The sequence below is a fragment of the Anopheles bellator genome, chromosome 2 (assembly GCF_943735745.2).
Source record: "Anopheles bellator chromosome 2, idAnoBellAS_SP24_06.2, whole genome shotgun sequence".
NCBI classification, from domain to species: Eukaryota; Metazoa; Arthropoda; class Insecta; order Diptera; family Culicidae; genus Anopheles; species Anopheles bellator.
In genome coordinates, this window is record NC_071286.1 from 13,708,196 (window position 1) to 13,725,426 (window position 17,231).

General features: G+C 48.3%; 1 protein-coding gene across 1 annotated transcript; it reads left to right on the plus strand.

Moving 5' to 3' along the window:
• Window positions 1-4,703: 4,703 nt before the first annotated feature.
• Window positions 4,704-16,537, plus strand: LOC131208407 (protein ultraspiracle homolog). Its single transcript, XM_058201146.1, has 7 exons — window positions 4,704-5,139; window positions 11,613-12,075; window positions 12,982-13,183; window positions 13,261-13,410; window positions 13,471-13,641; window positions 13,707-13,941; window positions 14,017-16,537. The coding sequence occupies exons 1-7, from the start codon at window positions 5,052-5,054 to the stop codon at window positions 14,259-14,261; spliced, it is 1,554 nt and encodes a 517-aa protein (XP_058057129.1). The 5' UTR covers window positions 4,704-5,051; the 3' UTR covers window positions 14,262-16,537.
• The last annotated feature ends 694 nt before the right edge of the window (window positions 16,538-17,231 follow it).

Below are 17,231 nucleotides of genomic sequence, written 5' to 3' on the forward strand. Positions count from 1 at the left end.
GCGGCTCGTCATTTGCGCCCGCCATTTATTTCAAGGTTATGTGTCTCGCTAGCGGAATCGCTTCTGAATCGACGGCTTTTCTTTTGCCGTGACTTTTCTCTGTCTCTCTCGCTCACTGTCCGAGGTTGGATCGGCCCTCCCAGCCCCGCATTTGCACGCGTATCGCATTTGCATCGGATTAGAAAGTCAAATGATTAGTTGACTGACTGACTGACTGACTGACGGCTTGTCATCGTCACCGGCCGCATCAACTGGGCCGTACCGCCGGGCCGTTCGTCGCTCGGTCCCAGCCTGCTGTCAGTGACTAATCCAGAAGGGCCTGACTGATGGACCGATGACGAAGACACGAACGACTTTTGACGGCTCAATCCTAGCCGCGAGTGCACGCGCGGTGTAAGCAAGGCCAAGCCTCCGCCAAGTTGGTTACGTCACCCAGGCCCCCAGGTCTACTAGCCAGTAGCTTACCGGGATGCCAGACTCAACTACGCGCGACACTCACGACAAAGAAAGGGCGCCCGGGATGCAGCGGCGTGTAGTGTAAAAAAGGGCAACAGATCGCCACGACCTCCCCACCCATAGCAGAGCACCCCATATAAAGCATTCCGGCGAGATCATGCGCTCGAGATCGGGCCCATCGACGATCAGCACCCCCCTGGGGGGGTGGCCGCGGGACGAGGATGACCTTGAAAGATGTTATTTTCGACGATCGCGCCGCCGCCGGCGGCAGTGGGCTCCCCGGCGAAGAAGCGGCCGGCCGGCCGGCGCGGCTTGGCGCGTGTGTATGGGTGCACAGATCTGGAACCCGTTGCAGATGGTTGAGCTCAGATTGGAGCTTGTTGTGTCCGTTTTTTTTATGTGTTTGTTTCTCATTTCGCCTGCGTGTGCAGTGTTCGGCAAAGCGCGTGGAACCGATTTTTTGGTGGAGTTTTTTGCCGATTTCTTTGCCCCAGCGACACGTTTCAGTGTTGGGCGTCGGTTAGACAAATTTTGAGGGAAAAATGAGAGATTGATAGACATTTTTTATCGTACCACAATTATTCATTAAACGACCTGCTGCCGACCTCGCTTCACAGGTTCCCCAGTCAGCTCCAAAGTATGTCGAAGAATTTTCGAAAAATGAACCACAACGATTCTCAAGGTTCCCAGTGGTGCATGTCGCCGGGTTTTGGAGCGGCTCCGGTCCCGGCTCCATCCGAACAAATGGCCCTTCGTTGAAGCGATTCAGCTGTCATCCGGGCAGACCATACCATAGCGCGAAACTACTAATCCATGCCCCACAAAAACAACGTCCCCTCGGGCGTGCTGATGTGGCATCGGCCATTTTCAATGGGTTTACTGTCTCGTGCACGTTGCTTCATCGTTTCATGGGTTCCAGGAGCGACTAGCGAGCAACTTTGACATATATTTTTCTTATCCTAGAGAACCTCAGAGACTTGGGTCTTAGTCATCAAACAACGCAAACTCGCATGAAGCTTGCATGTAACACGAAACTTGAGCGATCGTCAGACGCCAACGCTTAACCACTTTGCATGTCGTTTGCTCAGGCACGCGTGAAAGCAGGAAGTAATTAGGGTTAATGGAGGTAATGGGCAACCCTTCGGGGGGGTTTTAAAAGCACTCTCCCGTTACGAGACCCTCTGGTCGTGCTGCAGCTCCAACTGCAAAGTACGTTTAACAGTCGGATAGTATGTTTGGTGTAAGAGCACTATCTTTTAACAGTACCTCGTATGATCGACAATAATAACGAGAAAACGTTGAGAAACGTTGCTGGCGTGACCTCTTCCCGCGATCCCCAGCTTGTGACAATTTTCGCCGTCAATTCATCTTCCTAAACATACACCACTAATAAGGATCGATTGCAAAATTTGTCGGATTTTTTCGCCTCGCAATCATCTGCTCCGATTGACGCCGGCGCTGGGTACGAATATTCGGCTTAATTGAATTACATATTCTGCAACCGTACTGGCGAGGGTGCTGTTGTACATTAATCCCGCGGAGCACCCCGTGGAATGGACATTAGTTTCCATTGAATCCCCAGGATCATCGGATCGCCATGGTGCTGCTGCTGCTGAAGCTTAGCCGACCAAGGACGGTGGTTAGTGGCTAATAAAATAAAGTTACGTTAGCACGTGCACTTTCCCCCCCAGGAGACGGTTGCGTCCGGAATTTGCGGAATGCTCCTAGTCGCGCTCAGGATAAATTGCAATTGCATCGCTGTGGCGCAGTAATGGAGAACGATGCAGGGGAACACGTGGCGATTCACCCTTGGTGGATGCTGTCACGTACCTTCCAGAGTGTGCCGTACTGTGGTCCGCACACAATGGTATTAATCTGGGAAGACGTTAGGGAAGTGGTCAGAAGATTTGTTTTTCCTTTTCTGAAATGAACGCGATGCTAGCGACGCAGAACGGAACCTTGGGTTCCGAACCTCCCTTGGAACGTCGTTCACTTCCTCGCCGACCCTTACGCAACATACGGAAGGGCTGTGACGTGCCCTTGCTGTCATCGGAATTTCCTTACTTTGCTGCCTACTACTTATCAGTCTGCAAGTTATCATCGATGCAAATGCATCGCAAACCCCTCGGACTATCGCACACGGCACTGTCGAGTGACTGGTGCTTCCGTTGTAAGTGCTCTCTGCAGGAGGGGCCCGCAGACAGTGGCCCGAGCTTATCTTGTTCGCCCTTTTCAGGGTCAAGTGGTCCGCTAGTCCAGGCACGTACGGCCAGGTCCATCGATCCAGAGGAACGGTCAATTGAAGGAAGGTCTTGTATTTCGTGGTTCCGGTGCCTTAGTTCCGACGCAACTCAACTGCAATGAAGATATCACCCATTTAGACAACAGGGCGTCCAATTTGCAAGCTACAAATAATGGACCGACGGCGGAACAGGTCGTACGTGGATATGCGCACGTGATATGTCAATATTTGTTCGCCTGCCGGAAGGTGTGGAAAGTAGCAACAGTTGGCGAGTTGGCAGCGAGTGCCGGTATGCACCCGGCTGCAGTTGCATCTCTGGTGCACCGTCTCCGGTCCACACACCACCCTCCTTTGTCGTCGCGCACTCCCTGACGTCCGTCTGGGAGCGGTCCGGACGGAACTGGGTCAAGGACTCCCGACGGCGGCGGCAAACAATCTCACATTCGCCCCTACACGTTACTTTCCATCTCGCTCCATCCCGGCGCGGCTCCCGGCAATATGGGTCACCCGCGGTTCGGCAGCATGTGATGTGCACCCCCGCCCAGTTTGCATACAAACTGATTGCGCTTATCAGACGACGGGGGCTCTGCTCCAAACTGCACTTCGGATGGTTCCTCTCCGATGCCATTACCTTCGCTTCGGTCGCCTTTCTTCTTTGTTGCACCGAACGACGTTATGCCCGCTATTTGTTGGTGCGCTGTCTGGCTTTTTTATTGAACAATCGGGACTTCCGGAGGTTTTTGTTTGGCGTTGTCATCTTTTGGGTTTCTACGAGACATGGCGTCCCAGTTCAGCAACACGTCACACTCCGACTCTCGAACCAGGATGACTCGGATTCAGGATGACTCTCGGAGAGATGACGGTTTGAGGTTGCAGTTAACAAGTCTTTTTCTAATGCTGCTTAAGCGTATTTTAAACTAATTGTTCGTGAATTTTATTTTGTTATTTGAATGAACTAGTATATGGACAATTTTAGCGCTCCACCATCTCAAAAGTTTTCTAAGCTTCCTTGTCACTCTCGGCTTCATTTTTAATGTGGTGATCGTTTTGTTCCCTAAAAGGTTCCTGTAAAATTGGAAGAAGCGGTAGTCAGTCGACTGTACGAGGTGTATTCAAAGAGTTCTGATAACTTATGGTGACAAGTTCGACGAGTTTGAGTAATCAGTCAATTTTTGACAGCGCTGTTTAGCTTAGACCTGTTTTGGTTCACCTTCGATTTTTGTATGCACAAAAAACGGATGGCAAAGAATCTGTATCAAATTTTATGTGAAAAACAAAACAAATTCCAAATGATGACTGTGGCTTATGAGGAAGCTATTAAGACCCAAATGAGCTGAAATAGGTCACAAAAAATGAGTTTTTGAAGTGTTTTGATGATTGCAAAAATCGTTTGCAAGTCCCTATAATATCTTATAGGGATTGCTTTAAAGGGGACAAAGTAGATATTCATGACTGAACCAATATTTAAAAAAACTCAAAAGTTGCGAAAATTTTTAGACAGACCACGTATTTATCGACTCTTTTTCCTGTCAACTCACGTCAAATTTTGAAGTGCAAGGACTAAAGATTCAAATATAGATGTTTGTTTTGGCCATTGCAATAATTAATTGTAAATAATAAAATAATTTTCAATTATTTGAGAGTGTAACATGGTTGATTAACTCTGACCAAGCTGGTTGTAGCAAGCTTCTTTCAATCTGATCGATCGCTCACAGAAAGGTAGCTCTCTAACGGGAGTTTTGGAAATTTCCTTAATATTCAGTTCATTTTTCAACTTTAGAACGAAACCAAACTGCTCGAACCCCAGCCAAACATATTATCAACACACTCAGTACAATCGATATTGAACGTAAACGAGTGAACCGTTGCAGTGTAAACTCGCAACGGAACCAATGATAACGAATGACGACGAAAGTGAAGGCGCATCCAGTAATCGCACTAACATAGATGCACCAATTATGCTCGCCATCGACACACGGTCCGCATTCCACGCGTACAGCAACGGCCGGGGGTTGATTAATCACGGGGATTAGTGGCCGCCCAGCCAAGGCAAGTTAAGCCAAGCCAAGTGTATTTTTTAAAACGCCACAAAATCAACAGTCCGCAACCCCCGCTCGAGGAGGGCGCCAGAAATCGAAAGTGAACCGCTGTTCCGCTTTCGCGCCGTGTTTATCCTGCTGTGATTTGTTTACAATCGGCTGGTGCTGTTTGTGTCGGTTCGTCGGTGTGGTGCAGAAATTGTGTTGATCTTCCGTTAGAGGCGCACCGTGGTGATCGCGTGCGGTGTGCTGCTTGCCGCTGTCCATGTGGCTCCGTCCGTAGCTGTCCGCTTCATCGATATATCCCGCTCGCGATGCTGAAGAAGGAAAAACCTATGCTGTCGGTGGCTGCCATCATTCAAGCGCAGGGTCGCTGGGATCGTTCACTGGCCGGATTGGCAGGTACATACCGATCGGATCTTCCTCCGGGACCTTCTGATAGGAAGTGGCAATCGTCGTGTTGTTGTTAATGAGTTCCTACGATTTCGTGTTTCCTCGTTCAACAACAATTTAATTCACGTTTAGATCCTTTTACGCGAAAGTAGTTTCCTGGGAAAAGGGACCAACCTTCCATTTGCACGATGCAGATTGCAGTAAAATCTAAAAATAGCATCCAAGCAAAGCTCTCCCCGCATTCTCCAGCGGAAGGCTGGCCGCCGGGGTACTGGAGCGAAAGTTCCATGCTACACCCGATAAATGGTGCCCAAAAGCAAAAAGAACCAAACATAAATCCATTGCCGTTCTTCTAACTTCGCAACCGGCAGTACATATATGTGCATTTATTTTGCAATTTGAAGGTACATAACAACGGTGCCGGCGGGATATATTACGTTGGTCCGGTTCGGGTACCGCGTCCTGACGCAATCCTGGCGCGCGCGTGACGGGTGCGAACTCCTGAGGTCATCCGACATCCTTGAAGTAACACATTTCACCGTTACGTTTACTGGTGCGGTGTGCCACGCCAACCTCAAACTGTTGCTGTGGGGCACGGCCACAGCTTTCTGCTGCATAACACTCCGCGCAGCACACACCCGGGTCTGGCGCTGCAGTTCGTGCCGGACCACTGCGGCGGGAAGGATCGATGTCATGGGAGTAAACCAAACGAACGGAACCGAACGGCAACGAATGATAAATAAACTTGTTTGAGTGCTCGAGAGAGGAGCCCTTCATGTTTCGGGTGTTGGGCCCAACCCGTCGTCGTCGTCGTGGCCAACGGAAAAATCATTGACTAAGGTCATGAAGGTTGTTCATAATCGATAAATGACGACGACGGGGTCCTATGTACCCGAGAACCGAGGCATTATGTATGACCGGGCCATGGGCTGGTGGTGACCAAGTAGTGTGGCGGAATGCTTTCTCCTCGCCATTGGCTTCTAATCGCTGAAGGACGTGTCCGGAGCGTGTCCTCTGACGTTACGGCGCGCGGCGAGAGTGTTACATAAAATTGTTGGTTCGCGCCCTTTCTTGCTCTCGATAGTTCTCTGTGTGTGTCCGTTGCTTTTTCTCGCTCGCGCTCGTCCGCGTCGGAGTGGGTGAAATTTCCCACCCAACCCACGGCCATCTCCCGGTCGGCGTCGGTCTTTATCCAACGACTACTGCGCAGGGCTGCGATTTTTGCTTGCTGACGCGCCACCAACGTGGGAAAACGGGGATTGAAGGGAAGCGGGCGGCCTCCTCGCCAGCTCCCGGGGTGAAGGACATGTGGTGCATCTCGGCCACCAACAAAAAAAAACAACAAGTTGAATGGAATGGATGAACGCAGCATAACACAGAGACCGCACCGTGTGCAGTACGTTATGCTTTCAATTATTCAAACCGCCCCGCGGTTTGCTCCAAACTTTTGCCGATTTCGCTCGCGCCGTCGTTTGTTTCTCTGGCGCACGGTCAGTGGAATGGAAAGGATGTGTGCGCACGGTGGTACCCTACAAAATACCCTGACCATGCTCAAGGCGCGCTGTGTTATCAGCGGCGTGTGACGTGAACGGTATGCGTTGTTGTTCACCCACGTTCGCCCGCCATTTTGCTCCCTTCGCCGCCAATGTGCGCCTCCCTTATGCTCCCGTGCCGGGGACCGGGTGAGGTGAGTGTGCTGTTTGATTCAATTCTGTGCGCTTTTGCACAAATAGATTTTTATTAAATTATGATCAATGTTCCCCACCGGTTGTGTTGCTCTTTTTCTTTTACATATCAATTCGACTCCGCACAGCTTTTCGCTTATTTGTGCCAATCCCATTTTGTGTTGCAAAAAATATTTTTTGGATTTTTCCGAGTTCTTCTAACTCTTTAATCTTGTTTTTTTCTAAATAAGTTTTGTTTTTAAAATGTCTCAGAATTCGGATGCTTTAGGATGATTTGCTTTAGTCGTGCTTTTCGCTAATTTCAGATGAATCGTTGTCATCATTGTTCACAGTATTTGTACTAAATGTAGTTCAACTGTCAACTCTTAAAAAAATACTCACTGATGTTTCAAGTCCCCAATATACCCTTTTCTTATCCATATTGTTTTGTCAACGTTCTAATTTTTATCCTCCTGTCTTATCGGTTGCCTTAGGATTCGATTCGTTCCTTTCGATGAAGACATGGTTAATCCAGTTGTTTCCATTCCTCGTGGCAGTTCTCGTTGTACTCGTTCATGTATAGTATAGTAAATTGAATTGGCTTTAAAATTAGCCGCGCAATATGATACGAGGGTCACTATTTATATTTCGGGAATAGGAACAAAAACAAATAGTGAAGCTGCGAATATATTTTTATTGTTTTTCAAAGTACTCGACACGATGATCGATACACTTTTGCATGCGCTTAAACCAATTTTCAAAGCATTCATTCCATTCCGAATGAGGTATCTCCAAAACATGATGTTTGAACGCTTCAAGAGCTTCTTCGGGCGATGAAAATCGTTGACCACGCAGTTTATTCTTCACGGATGGGAACAAAAAGAAATCATTGGGTGCCAAATCAGGGCTGTACGGCGGATGACCCATCAATTCGATGTTTTGAGTGCTCAAATAGTCTCTTGTTTGAGCCGATGTGTGAGAGCTGGCATTGTCATGATGAAGAACAATCCGACGTCTCTTGTTTGTTTTCCTTATTTCACCGAAGATTTCTGGCAAACAGATGGTTGTGTACCACTCAGAATTTACTGTTCTACGATCCTCTAGAGACACTGTTGCAATATGACCAGTTTTTCCGAAGAAACAGGCCACCATTTTCTTTGAAGTGCTTCGTGTGTGAACAACTTTTGTTGGATTTGGTTCATCTTGGAACACCCATACAGTCGACTGCTGCTTACTTTCGGGCTCATACGAATATATCCATGATTCGTCACCTGTCACGATTTTATAAACGTCTTTTGAAGCACCGCGATTGTATTTCTGAAGCATTTCTTTGCACCAATCGACACGAGCCTTTTTTTGAGCGATTGTCAAATTATGTGGGATCCAACGTGAACATAATTTTCGCACAGCTAAGTGTTCATGTAAAATCGCATATATGCTGGTGGAACTAATGCTTAGGGATGCCTCAATCTCACAATAGGTTACATGACGATCTTGCTTAATCATTTCGTGCACAGCATCGATGTTTTCTGGCACTACAGTCGATTTTGGACGACCTTCACGAAACTCGTCGGACAGCGAACTACGACCACGATTGAATTCACTATACCAGCGATACACAGTGGTTTTTGATGGAGCATCATCGCCAAAAGTCAAATTAAGTTGATTGACGCACTCTTGTTGTAATAATCCACGTCGAAAGTCGTAAAAAATCATCGCTCGAAAATGTTCACGATTCAGTTCCATTTTTTGCCGAGACGAAACTTTCAACTAAATATAAAATAAACAAATAGCGTCCGTATGACAAAATGTTCTGAGTACGTATGTCGTCAAAAATGTCAAACTTTACGATGGAACCATCAGATGGACTCACATGACATCAGTGTTGCCAATTCCCGAAATATAAATAGTGACCTTCGTAAAAAGTGGTTGACCGAAAAAACGGCCAAAATAAACACTTTAAATAAATTTTCACGTGCCTCGGCAAAATTTCCGTCCAATCTCACATTAAAATAAATCGCATCGCGAAACCTAAAGTTCTCCGAAGTCAGTTCGCGTCTCTCACGCTTCTCAAGCATATGATTCGGTGCTGCAAATTTGTGGCCATTAAATTGTGATTTTTGTCGAGCCACCTGTCGAGTATAATTGCATCGCTCTATTGTATCGCTTGGTACCGATCACAACCGCCGTCTGGAGAAACATTATGTGCTGCGTCCCGCAGGCTCCTCCTTACGAATTCGGTGCAACGAGTGGACCATCTGCACTTTTGGCGATCGCATCGCATTCGCCATGCACGGTGCAGCAATGCATCTGCCTTATTACTGAGGTACGCGACCGCGGCCAAGTGCATTAAAGTACAACTGACATTGTCTGACGGGCCAGACATAAAACATTAGAACACAGCATTGAAACAAAGAAGGCAAAAGAGAACAAAATTACAAAACCAAAATCCCTTTCATCCAGCTGCGCTCTGCCAGCCAGCCAGCAGCGCGTACATTAGAGAGATGTGCATCCAACATGTGCAACATGTAGCCGCGCAAGTGCACTTTCGCACATCTTGTTGCACCGCACCGCGCCCCGGTCCAGCATATTTAGAACAATGTAGGAAGGAAGATAGAGACAGAAACCGCAATTGCAGCAAAGCTGGACGTGCCGCGCCGGGCAGCTGCAGCGCAACAACATTATTTTCCATTCCATTATTACTTCTAATACCATTACCGAGTGCTTCCGGTGCGTGAGGTCTGCTTCGCGATAAAAATTAATGGCCACAGGGCGTACAGCAGCGTAGTGCGAGGCGGCTACAAATGCGATAATAAATAAGTGCATTATTTTTTTCCACCATTTCGCTGTGGGTTTTTAGGCCCTTGGGCAGGTGCTGATGGAATCGATGTTGCAGATTTTGAAGACAGGCGAAAATTGTCTTCTACTTTTTTGTCCATTATTTTGATCGAGCGTCGATTCGTTGCCTTTTTTCCGCTCGTCGGAGGCAAACAAATTGATGCATTTCTGGTGCATGCTTTCTACATTTTTGTTCTGTTGTGAAATAAGTTATTTGGTTTTAATGAAGTGATAATTGCCTATGTCGACAGCTGCAAGAGACCACGCAGAGTAAAGAACGACGTATTTGATTACACAGGCGGTTTTGTGACTCATAGTTTTCTTCTGTCTTTATCTTGCTTGTTTCATTACGCAAAATAAAAATATGACTTAACTATTTTAATATGTGTTTCGGGCGATATTTTACTATACTCTTGGTGGATTTTCGGTTCTTAACAATTACAAAACTTTCTTTTCAAATCAATATAAAACAATTGTAAAAGAAAGATACTTACAATTGAAGTTTGCACACGCGGTGTAATTCAAGCGAAAGTAAACATTTCTCGGTGTGCTCAGCGCCACGACACGGAGCCGAAGGGAGATCGATTGCATCTAATGCATATGCATCACACTGTGGTACACTCTAACTCGCCACTCTAGCGTTTAGCAGTACACCGCCGTCTGAGTACGGCCGAGCGGCCAACCCAAAGTGGAGTTAATGGAGTAAACCAAGGCAAGGGGCGTCCCAACACGGGCTTCGTTTGTAGTGCGCAAAGGCAGCCTGTCATCCCCCTGCGGGCCTGCCACAGTTAACTGCATCTGCACCGAGTAACTGCAATGCTGCAGTGCTGCTTTGCATACATCTCCATACGTTCGGTTCGGTCTCTTTCGCACCTCCTCCGGTCGGACGGAGTGTTGGAATTCCCTTCACCTTGAAACCGGCACTATAGTCGTCCGTGTGCACCGCCGACGTTGGTGCTATCCTCGGCGACCACAACAGTGTATCCACGTAAACAACGAGTACTTCCTCTGCGTGGTCTTGTAACACTGGGCCCCTAAGGGCCAGATGCACTTGCGGTCGACGTTAGATAGCGGCGATAGTGGCTGAGGTGTTGATACATTCATTTTAGTGGCACTCCTCCGGAACGGTAACTGCGTGCCGTTGTTGTTGATGCGAAGGGAAGATATTGCTCCCTGACAGCAGTTCTCGATTGACTGCAACAATGTTGAGTCGAGCTTACTGTAAGTTCAACTTACTAAGGAGTTACTCTTTGCAGTGGAGTTTATTAACTGTTTTACTAGTTTTGCTTTGCTCCGTTTTTGTAGAATAATTATTCAAATGGCTTGGGGCGAGTGAGGAGCCCATAGGCAGATGAATATAGCAAAATGTAATAAATTTAACGCCGCCTGTGCTGCTGTCCTTGACATCTCTCGAATGCTTCTAATGCCCGACTGTGCCATTCTCTATTATTGATGGCATCGATTAGTCAAATCATAAATAACACTTTTTTTGTATTTTTTCTTCCATGCTGGAGTTGACTACTTTGTAGTTCCCTACGTTTGATATGGTATTTAAATCCTTTAAACGGGTCAATTCTTCTGCTGGATGTGTCCCGTTTTCCTTTTTCGCCTCTTAAATTTCATTTGATTTAATTTGAAATAAGTGCATTGAGTCCTTGAGCGTTCAAGAACCCGCAATGTCAGTCAATCATTCCCATTTCCATTACACCCCGATCCCCCGGGTGTCACCGGTGATCACCCGGTGTGGCCCCGCTGTTGATGGTTTTAATTACATCCTCCCGAACGTACTGGGGCGAGGCCCATTTCCTTCCCACTTACGAAAGGGCAACCCAATTAGTGTGCCGTATCCTGCGACGATCCATCGAACATAAACCACCACCACCGGTGGCCGGTGACCGGGTGGTCTCCCCTACATAATTCACCGATTCCGTTGATATTTATACTCTTTCATCACCACCTCACTCTGTGTGTCGTTCGTAGGTTTCGATGCTTCGCTGGTCGGCCACATGGGCCCGCTGTCACCGCCGGATCTGAAGCCCGACCTGAAGCCGGACATCTCGCTGCTGAACGGCAGCGGTGGCGGTCCGTTCTCGCCCGGCAACAATTGTGGCGGTGGTGGCCCCGGAAGTCCGGGCAGCGTCGGCGGTGGATCGTTCAATCCGGTTGCGGCCGCCGTCCTTCAGCAACAGAATGCGCTGCTGGTCGGTGCTGGCGCTGGTCTCGGGAATGGGGCCGGCGGAGGTCCACAGAACAGCATGCTGGTCGGTGGTGGAGGCGGTAGTGGCGGGGGAGGACAGCAGGGCAGCAACGGCGGAGGCAGTGGGCCTGGAACACCGTCCAACATAACGCAACAGTACCCGCCCAACCACCCACTCAGCGGCTCGAAGCATCTCTGCTCGATCTGTGGCGATCGGGCCAGTGGCAAGCATTACGGTGTCTATAGGTGAGTGAATATATTGAAACTAATCAACAGTTGAAGTTATTTTAAAAATAATCTAATAAAAGACTAGACACCGAATTGATTATCGTGCAGGCAAACTAGAGTTCTGTCGCGCCCCGTCGTCTCGAGCAACCGGATTCGTTCGAGGTGGATTGCAAATAGCATCACCATCGAAGAGATCAATTCGAATCGAACGGACGTGGCCAGTTAGAAACGAACATCGAACGGTGCAGCATCGCGGCGGGGCTGTCGAGCAAGCGAAACGCGAAAATTATGCATCTGACCTCGACATTTGCTTGCGCCGTCGCTTCCCATTCCTGCGCTGTTGCAGCGTGGCGTGTTCTTTCCCGTCCAGCCCCACCACCATCAGTGTCCATCGGCGAATGCAGTTTTCCATTAGATAATTAATATGCCGCCCGCGGCGTGGATGACGGTGACGACGCCACTGACTTCGTTTGACATTTAAACTCGCCCCGCCGCTGTCCGCTTCAAACGGACTTCATCTTCCTCCGTGGCCCCTGCGTTTCTGGATCACAGTTCCGTCCGCGGCTAACGCGGAGTTCTCACCGCTGAAACGAAGATGTTTGGAATCATTTTTCGACGCCCGCGGCGTGGCGACTCTGCTCTGGTTCTGATTCCGAGACGTGGTCCCTATTTCTGTACCGACCGATTCATCGGCTGGGAATGGAGTTGGGCTTATTTTTAACTCTTGTCACTAAACGAGCGCAGAGGTGATAGACCGCGATCGGGGGGCCGCACATAAATTAAATCATTCATAAACTCCCCGACTCCAAAAAGATGACATTTTCCTCCGTTTGGCATTCAATCTCCACGTGTGACGAATTTTAATATCCGAATCCATCACTAGCAACGCATATTAATATTGTTCACGTTCCTTTTCTACCGTAGCTGCGAAGGATGCAAAGGATTCTTCAAGCGCACGGTACGCAAAGATCTGTCGTACGCCTGTCGGGAGGAAAAAAACTGTACGATAGACAAACGCCAAAGAAACCGCTGCCAGTACTGTCGGTACCAGAAATGTTTGGCATGCGGCATGAAGCGGGAAGCGGTCCAGGAGGAACGGCAACGGAGTTCCAAATTTTCCATAAAGGTATGCGTCGCCGGTGGCGGCCATATGGCGGCTGACTCTGTGTACGTTCGCTTACGCTATTAACGTTATTCCCACAGAGTGAGGAAATAAACTCGACCAGCTCGGTGCGGGACGTTGTGGTCGATCGATTCTTAGAGGCTGAGCAGCTGGGCGAGCAGAAGAGCGGCGACAATGCCATACCGTACCTGCGGGTTGGCCAGAACTCAATGATTCCACCGGAATATAAGGTAGAGTTCAGCCCTTCTAGTCGAAGTGTCCTTACTAATTTCCTCCTCTCTCACGCTCAGGGCGCCGTGTCGCATTTATGCCAGATGGTCAACAAGCAGATCTACCAACTGATCGAGTTTTCTCGAAGGTTGCCCAACTTTTCCAACCTGCCACGTGAGGACCAGGTCACGTTGCTGCGCAGTGGCTGGAACGAGATGCTGATCGCTTCCGTAGCCTGGCGGAGTATGGAGGTGAGTACGGTTTGGCAATCGCAAAGGCGACCGATACTTAAGTGGTCCACGGACATCTTTTCCAGTACATTGAAACCGAGCGGCCAGCGGATGGAAGAAGCGATGGCCGAGTGACGATCCGGCAGCCACAGCTCATGTGCTTGGGACCGAATTTTACGCTGCATCGGAACAGCGCCCAACAGGCCGGCGTCGACTCCTTGTTCGATCGCATCCTGTGCGAGCTGGCGATCAAAATGAAAAGACTGGACGTGAATCGGGCCGAGCTGGGCATACTGAAAGCGATCATCCTGTTCAACTCCGGTACGTTGCAGTGATTCCATTGCCACAGCCCTGTGTCGACTGGACGCACCTAATCGACGTTTCATTCTGTTTCAGATATCCGAGGCCTCAAGTGTCGGAAGGAGATCGACCAGATGCGCGAAAAGATCTATGCTTGTCTGGACGAGTACTGCAAAACGCAGCACCCATCGGAGGATGGGCGATTTGCGCAGCTTCTGCTGCGGTTGCCAGCCCTTCGCTCGATCAGCCTCAAGTGCATCGACCATCTCAACTTTCTGCGGCTGCTCGGTGATAAGCAGCTGGACAACTTTATCATTGAAATGCTCGATACCCCGTTGTAGGTAGCAGGGCACCGAAGGGTACCGCAAGGCTGTACGCTACTCCTCATTTCGGTGCTGCTGATCCTACTTCTACCGCTGAAAGACGCCGGATTGTTTGGGTTACTACTTTCGATTGCATTTCTCAAGCACAACAGCCTGCATGCGAGGCGATAGAGTTGGGCACCGTTGACAAGCTCCGTTGAATGAGCCACTCTGGTCACAAAAACATCATACATCATGTACTCTTCCTCATTCACAACGTAGTACAGATCTAGCATGTAATACGGATCACAAAAAGAGACACACATTTTTGTTAGGCAGATGAACGGCAGAATACCCAGGAAACGGGAGTGTGTAACGTGATGCTGATAAAGTTGTGAAGCAAAAGTCCCCCGTACGACATTGTATTAGAAAATAACGTAGAAATCAGCACTGCAAAAACAATGTGCTGAGAGACATGAGGACGGTAGAAATCTCGATAGGACGAGAGAACAGAACTCGATAATGCAAAATGCAAGAAGAAAATAACAAACAGGCACACACACTTAGAACAGAACTTAGACGGAACAAAACAAAATGAAATATGGTGCAAATAGTTTTTATCGAACACTCAAACTTAATCCCGTTAACAGTGTAAGCAAATAGCTATAAAGTGATAAAGGTGAGGGATCCGAAATGTCGGACACGGACCGTTTGCCAGCCCGGCACCGCTCTAGTGTGTGCTTGACATTTGGCAGCTAATGAAATAAATTTGCCGATCCAAATCGGTTGACAACCTGGGGCAATACCATGAGCGAGAAAGAAGACAACGCGAGTGTATGTGAGTGTGCGTATGAATGCGAAGGCGGCGGGAGAAAAAGATGTTTAAATTTTACGTAGTTTCAGTCTTCTAGTGTGTAAGCTAATGAGGAAGGTAGTAGAGAAGAAGAACAAACCACACTTCATCCTTAAGACACGTAGCAAGAAGCGGTATAGATGCACATAGTGGACCGCACGCGTGAAAGATCGCCCTTCGAAGGGCGATGCAGACTTTATGTAGGCTTCCCCGTCGTCACTGGAACTGTCTCAAGCTCAATCGACGCAATGCGTTTCGTGGGTTCTTCGTGCAAAGTCTCATTACTTCGTAAAGTATTGTTATTCCCATTTCTTTTTTTTATTATACTCTTATTCGTTGGCTTTGGCTCTCTTACGAAATGTGTGAAGGGTTTGCGGAAGGCTCAGAAACAGCTCGTGTTCGCTCAATTCATTCGTATAATAATCCATCCCGAACCGAATGATGTTAGCGATAGTGTGTGCTATAGAAAACGGAGGGAGCGCACGTTGCGCAGTCAGTTTGTGGTACGTTTCGTAGGATCGTTTTGCACATTTATTTGTTACACAAAAACTACTATGACGAGGAACCTCAACGACCTAGTAAGACCAACATGCCAGCTACTTCCCTGCAGCCCATTCTTCTTCAAGTATTACCACACCCGTACTAGACCCCGTGAATCGGGTATCTATGCTGGCACGCGAAGCAACGTGTCACGCGCAAGAGACTCTACAAAGCGAATAGTAATAAACACAACTAATGAGTGAAACTGTACGACCTGTTGACCAGCGATACCCAGCGAAGGCACAAACCCACACAATAAAACAAATATTTATTAATGATTGCAACCTGCTCCTGCGCGGGAACCGTTTTTCCGCCGCGTCCTCCCGGGGTGGCGTGCGGCGGGTTCAATGAAGCGCAATCCCAACCGCTTATCTCAAGTACCACTGTTAGACTGTTTCACACACGCCCGCTAGGGGCGCTTTCAAAGGATGGAAGTACTATGATTGTTGCTAGTGATGTATAAAGTGTGTTTTTTTTATTAGAATTCATGTGCAAATGAACGTTAGAATGTTATAGGCGGTGACACCGGAGAACTGAGCGAATAGTGCGGGATGGTTTGAAACAGGGTTTGTTAGATGGTGACGGATGCTGCGACGAAGTCGAATATATAACTCACGCCCTGTGACAAGGGAATCAGTAGAGACAGTTAAGAAGTCAGCAATGTTTTGAGCTCTCAGGAAAATCAAACAAAAGGGAATCGTGTGAGTGCTAGTAGGCGGCACCGCTCGGGAACTGGGCAAGAAAGACGTTGAGTAAAGAAAGACGACACAAAAAAGGCCAAGCAGGGGGCATGGTACAGATGAAACTAATTTATATATTTGTAAGCATTTCGAAAATGGCAACTGTGGGAACTGGCCAATGGGTGGGGGCCGCAGAGTTTAAAAATTCGTAGTGAACAAAAAATCAATAAACACACATAATGATACACACCTTACACTGGAACTTGTGGCGGTGCGCCGGTTAGTGATGAGTTACGAGTGTCCATATTAAGCACACGAGGTTGTGTGGTTCTGCCAAAAGCAACCTGCTGCACACATAATGACCAAATTAAAAATCGCCCTACAGACCCACAAAGAAGCCCCTGAGAGAAGGACCCCGCCACCACGTGGTGGAAAGGTGCTGAAATAAGTGAGATTATTTCAAATAAACAACCCGACGGTCGGTGGTGCCGTGAGGAAAAGTGTGACATTCTGATGACAATTAATGCGTAACGACCAACCATTTGGTTTGATAAATTGTTTCAGCGGGCGGTTCCGGGTGGCTGACAATAATGTGGTGGCCCATTACGGAAGGCGTCCTTATATTCTACGGTCATTGATTTTGGTTTTGTTTTTTGGCACCACCATCCGACCGGTGGCCGATAGGTGCGTGAAAGTAATTTAAACATGTGCCCGTTTCCGGTGCCGAAGCCAATAAAGCAAGCCCCCAACGGTGCGCTAACACGACCATACCGTGGCAGACACAAATCATTTCCTCGCGGTGTCATGCTTGCCCCAGTTCCGCCCTGCTCAACGGAAACACGAAACATCCTGTCTGGCAACAAGTAGCGATGACTGGCGGACGAATTGTGCACAAAACGGCGAGGACAAACCCTGGGCCAAGCATTCACCGGTAGA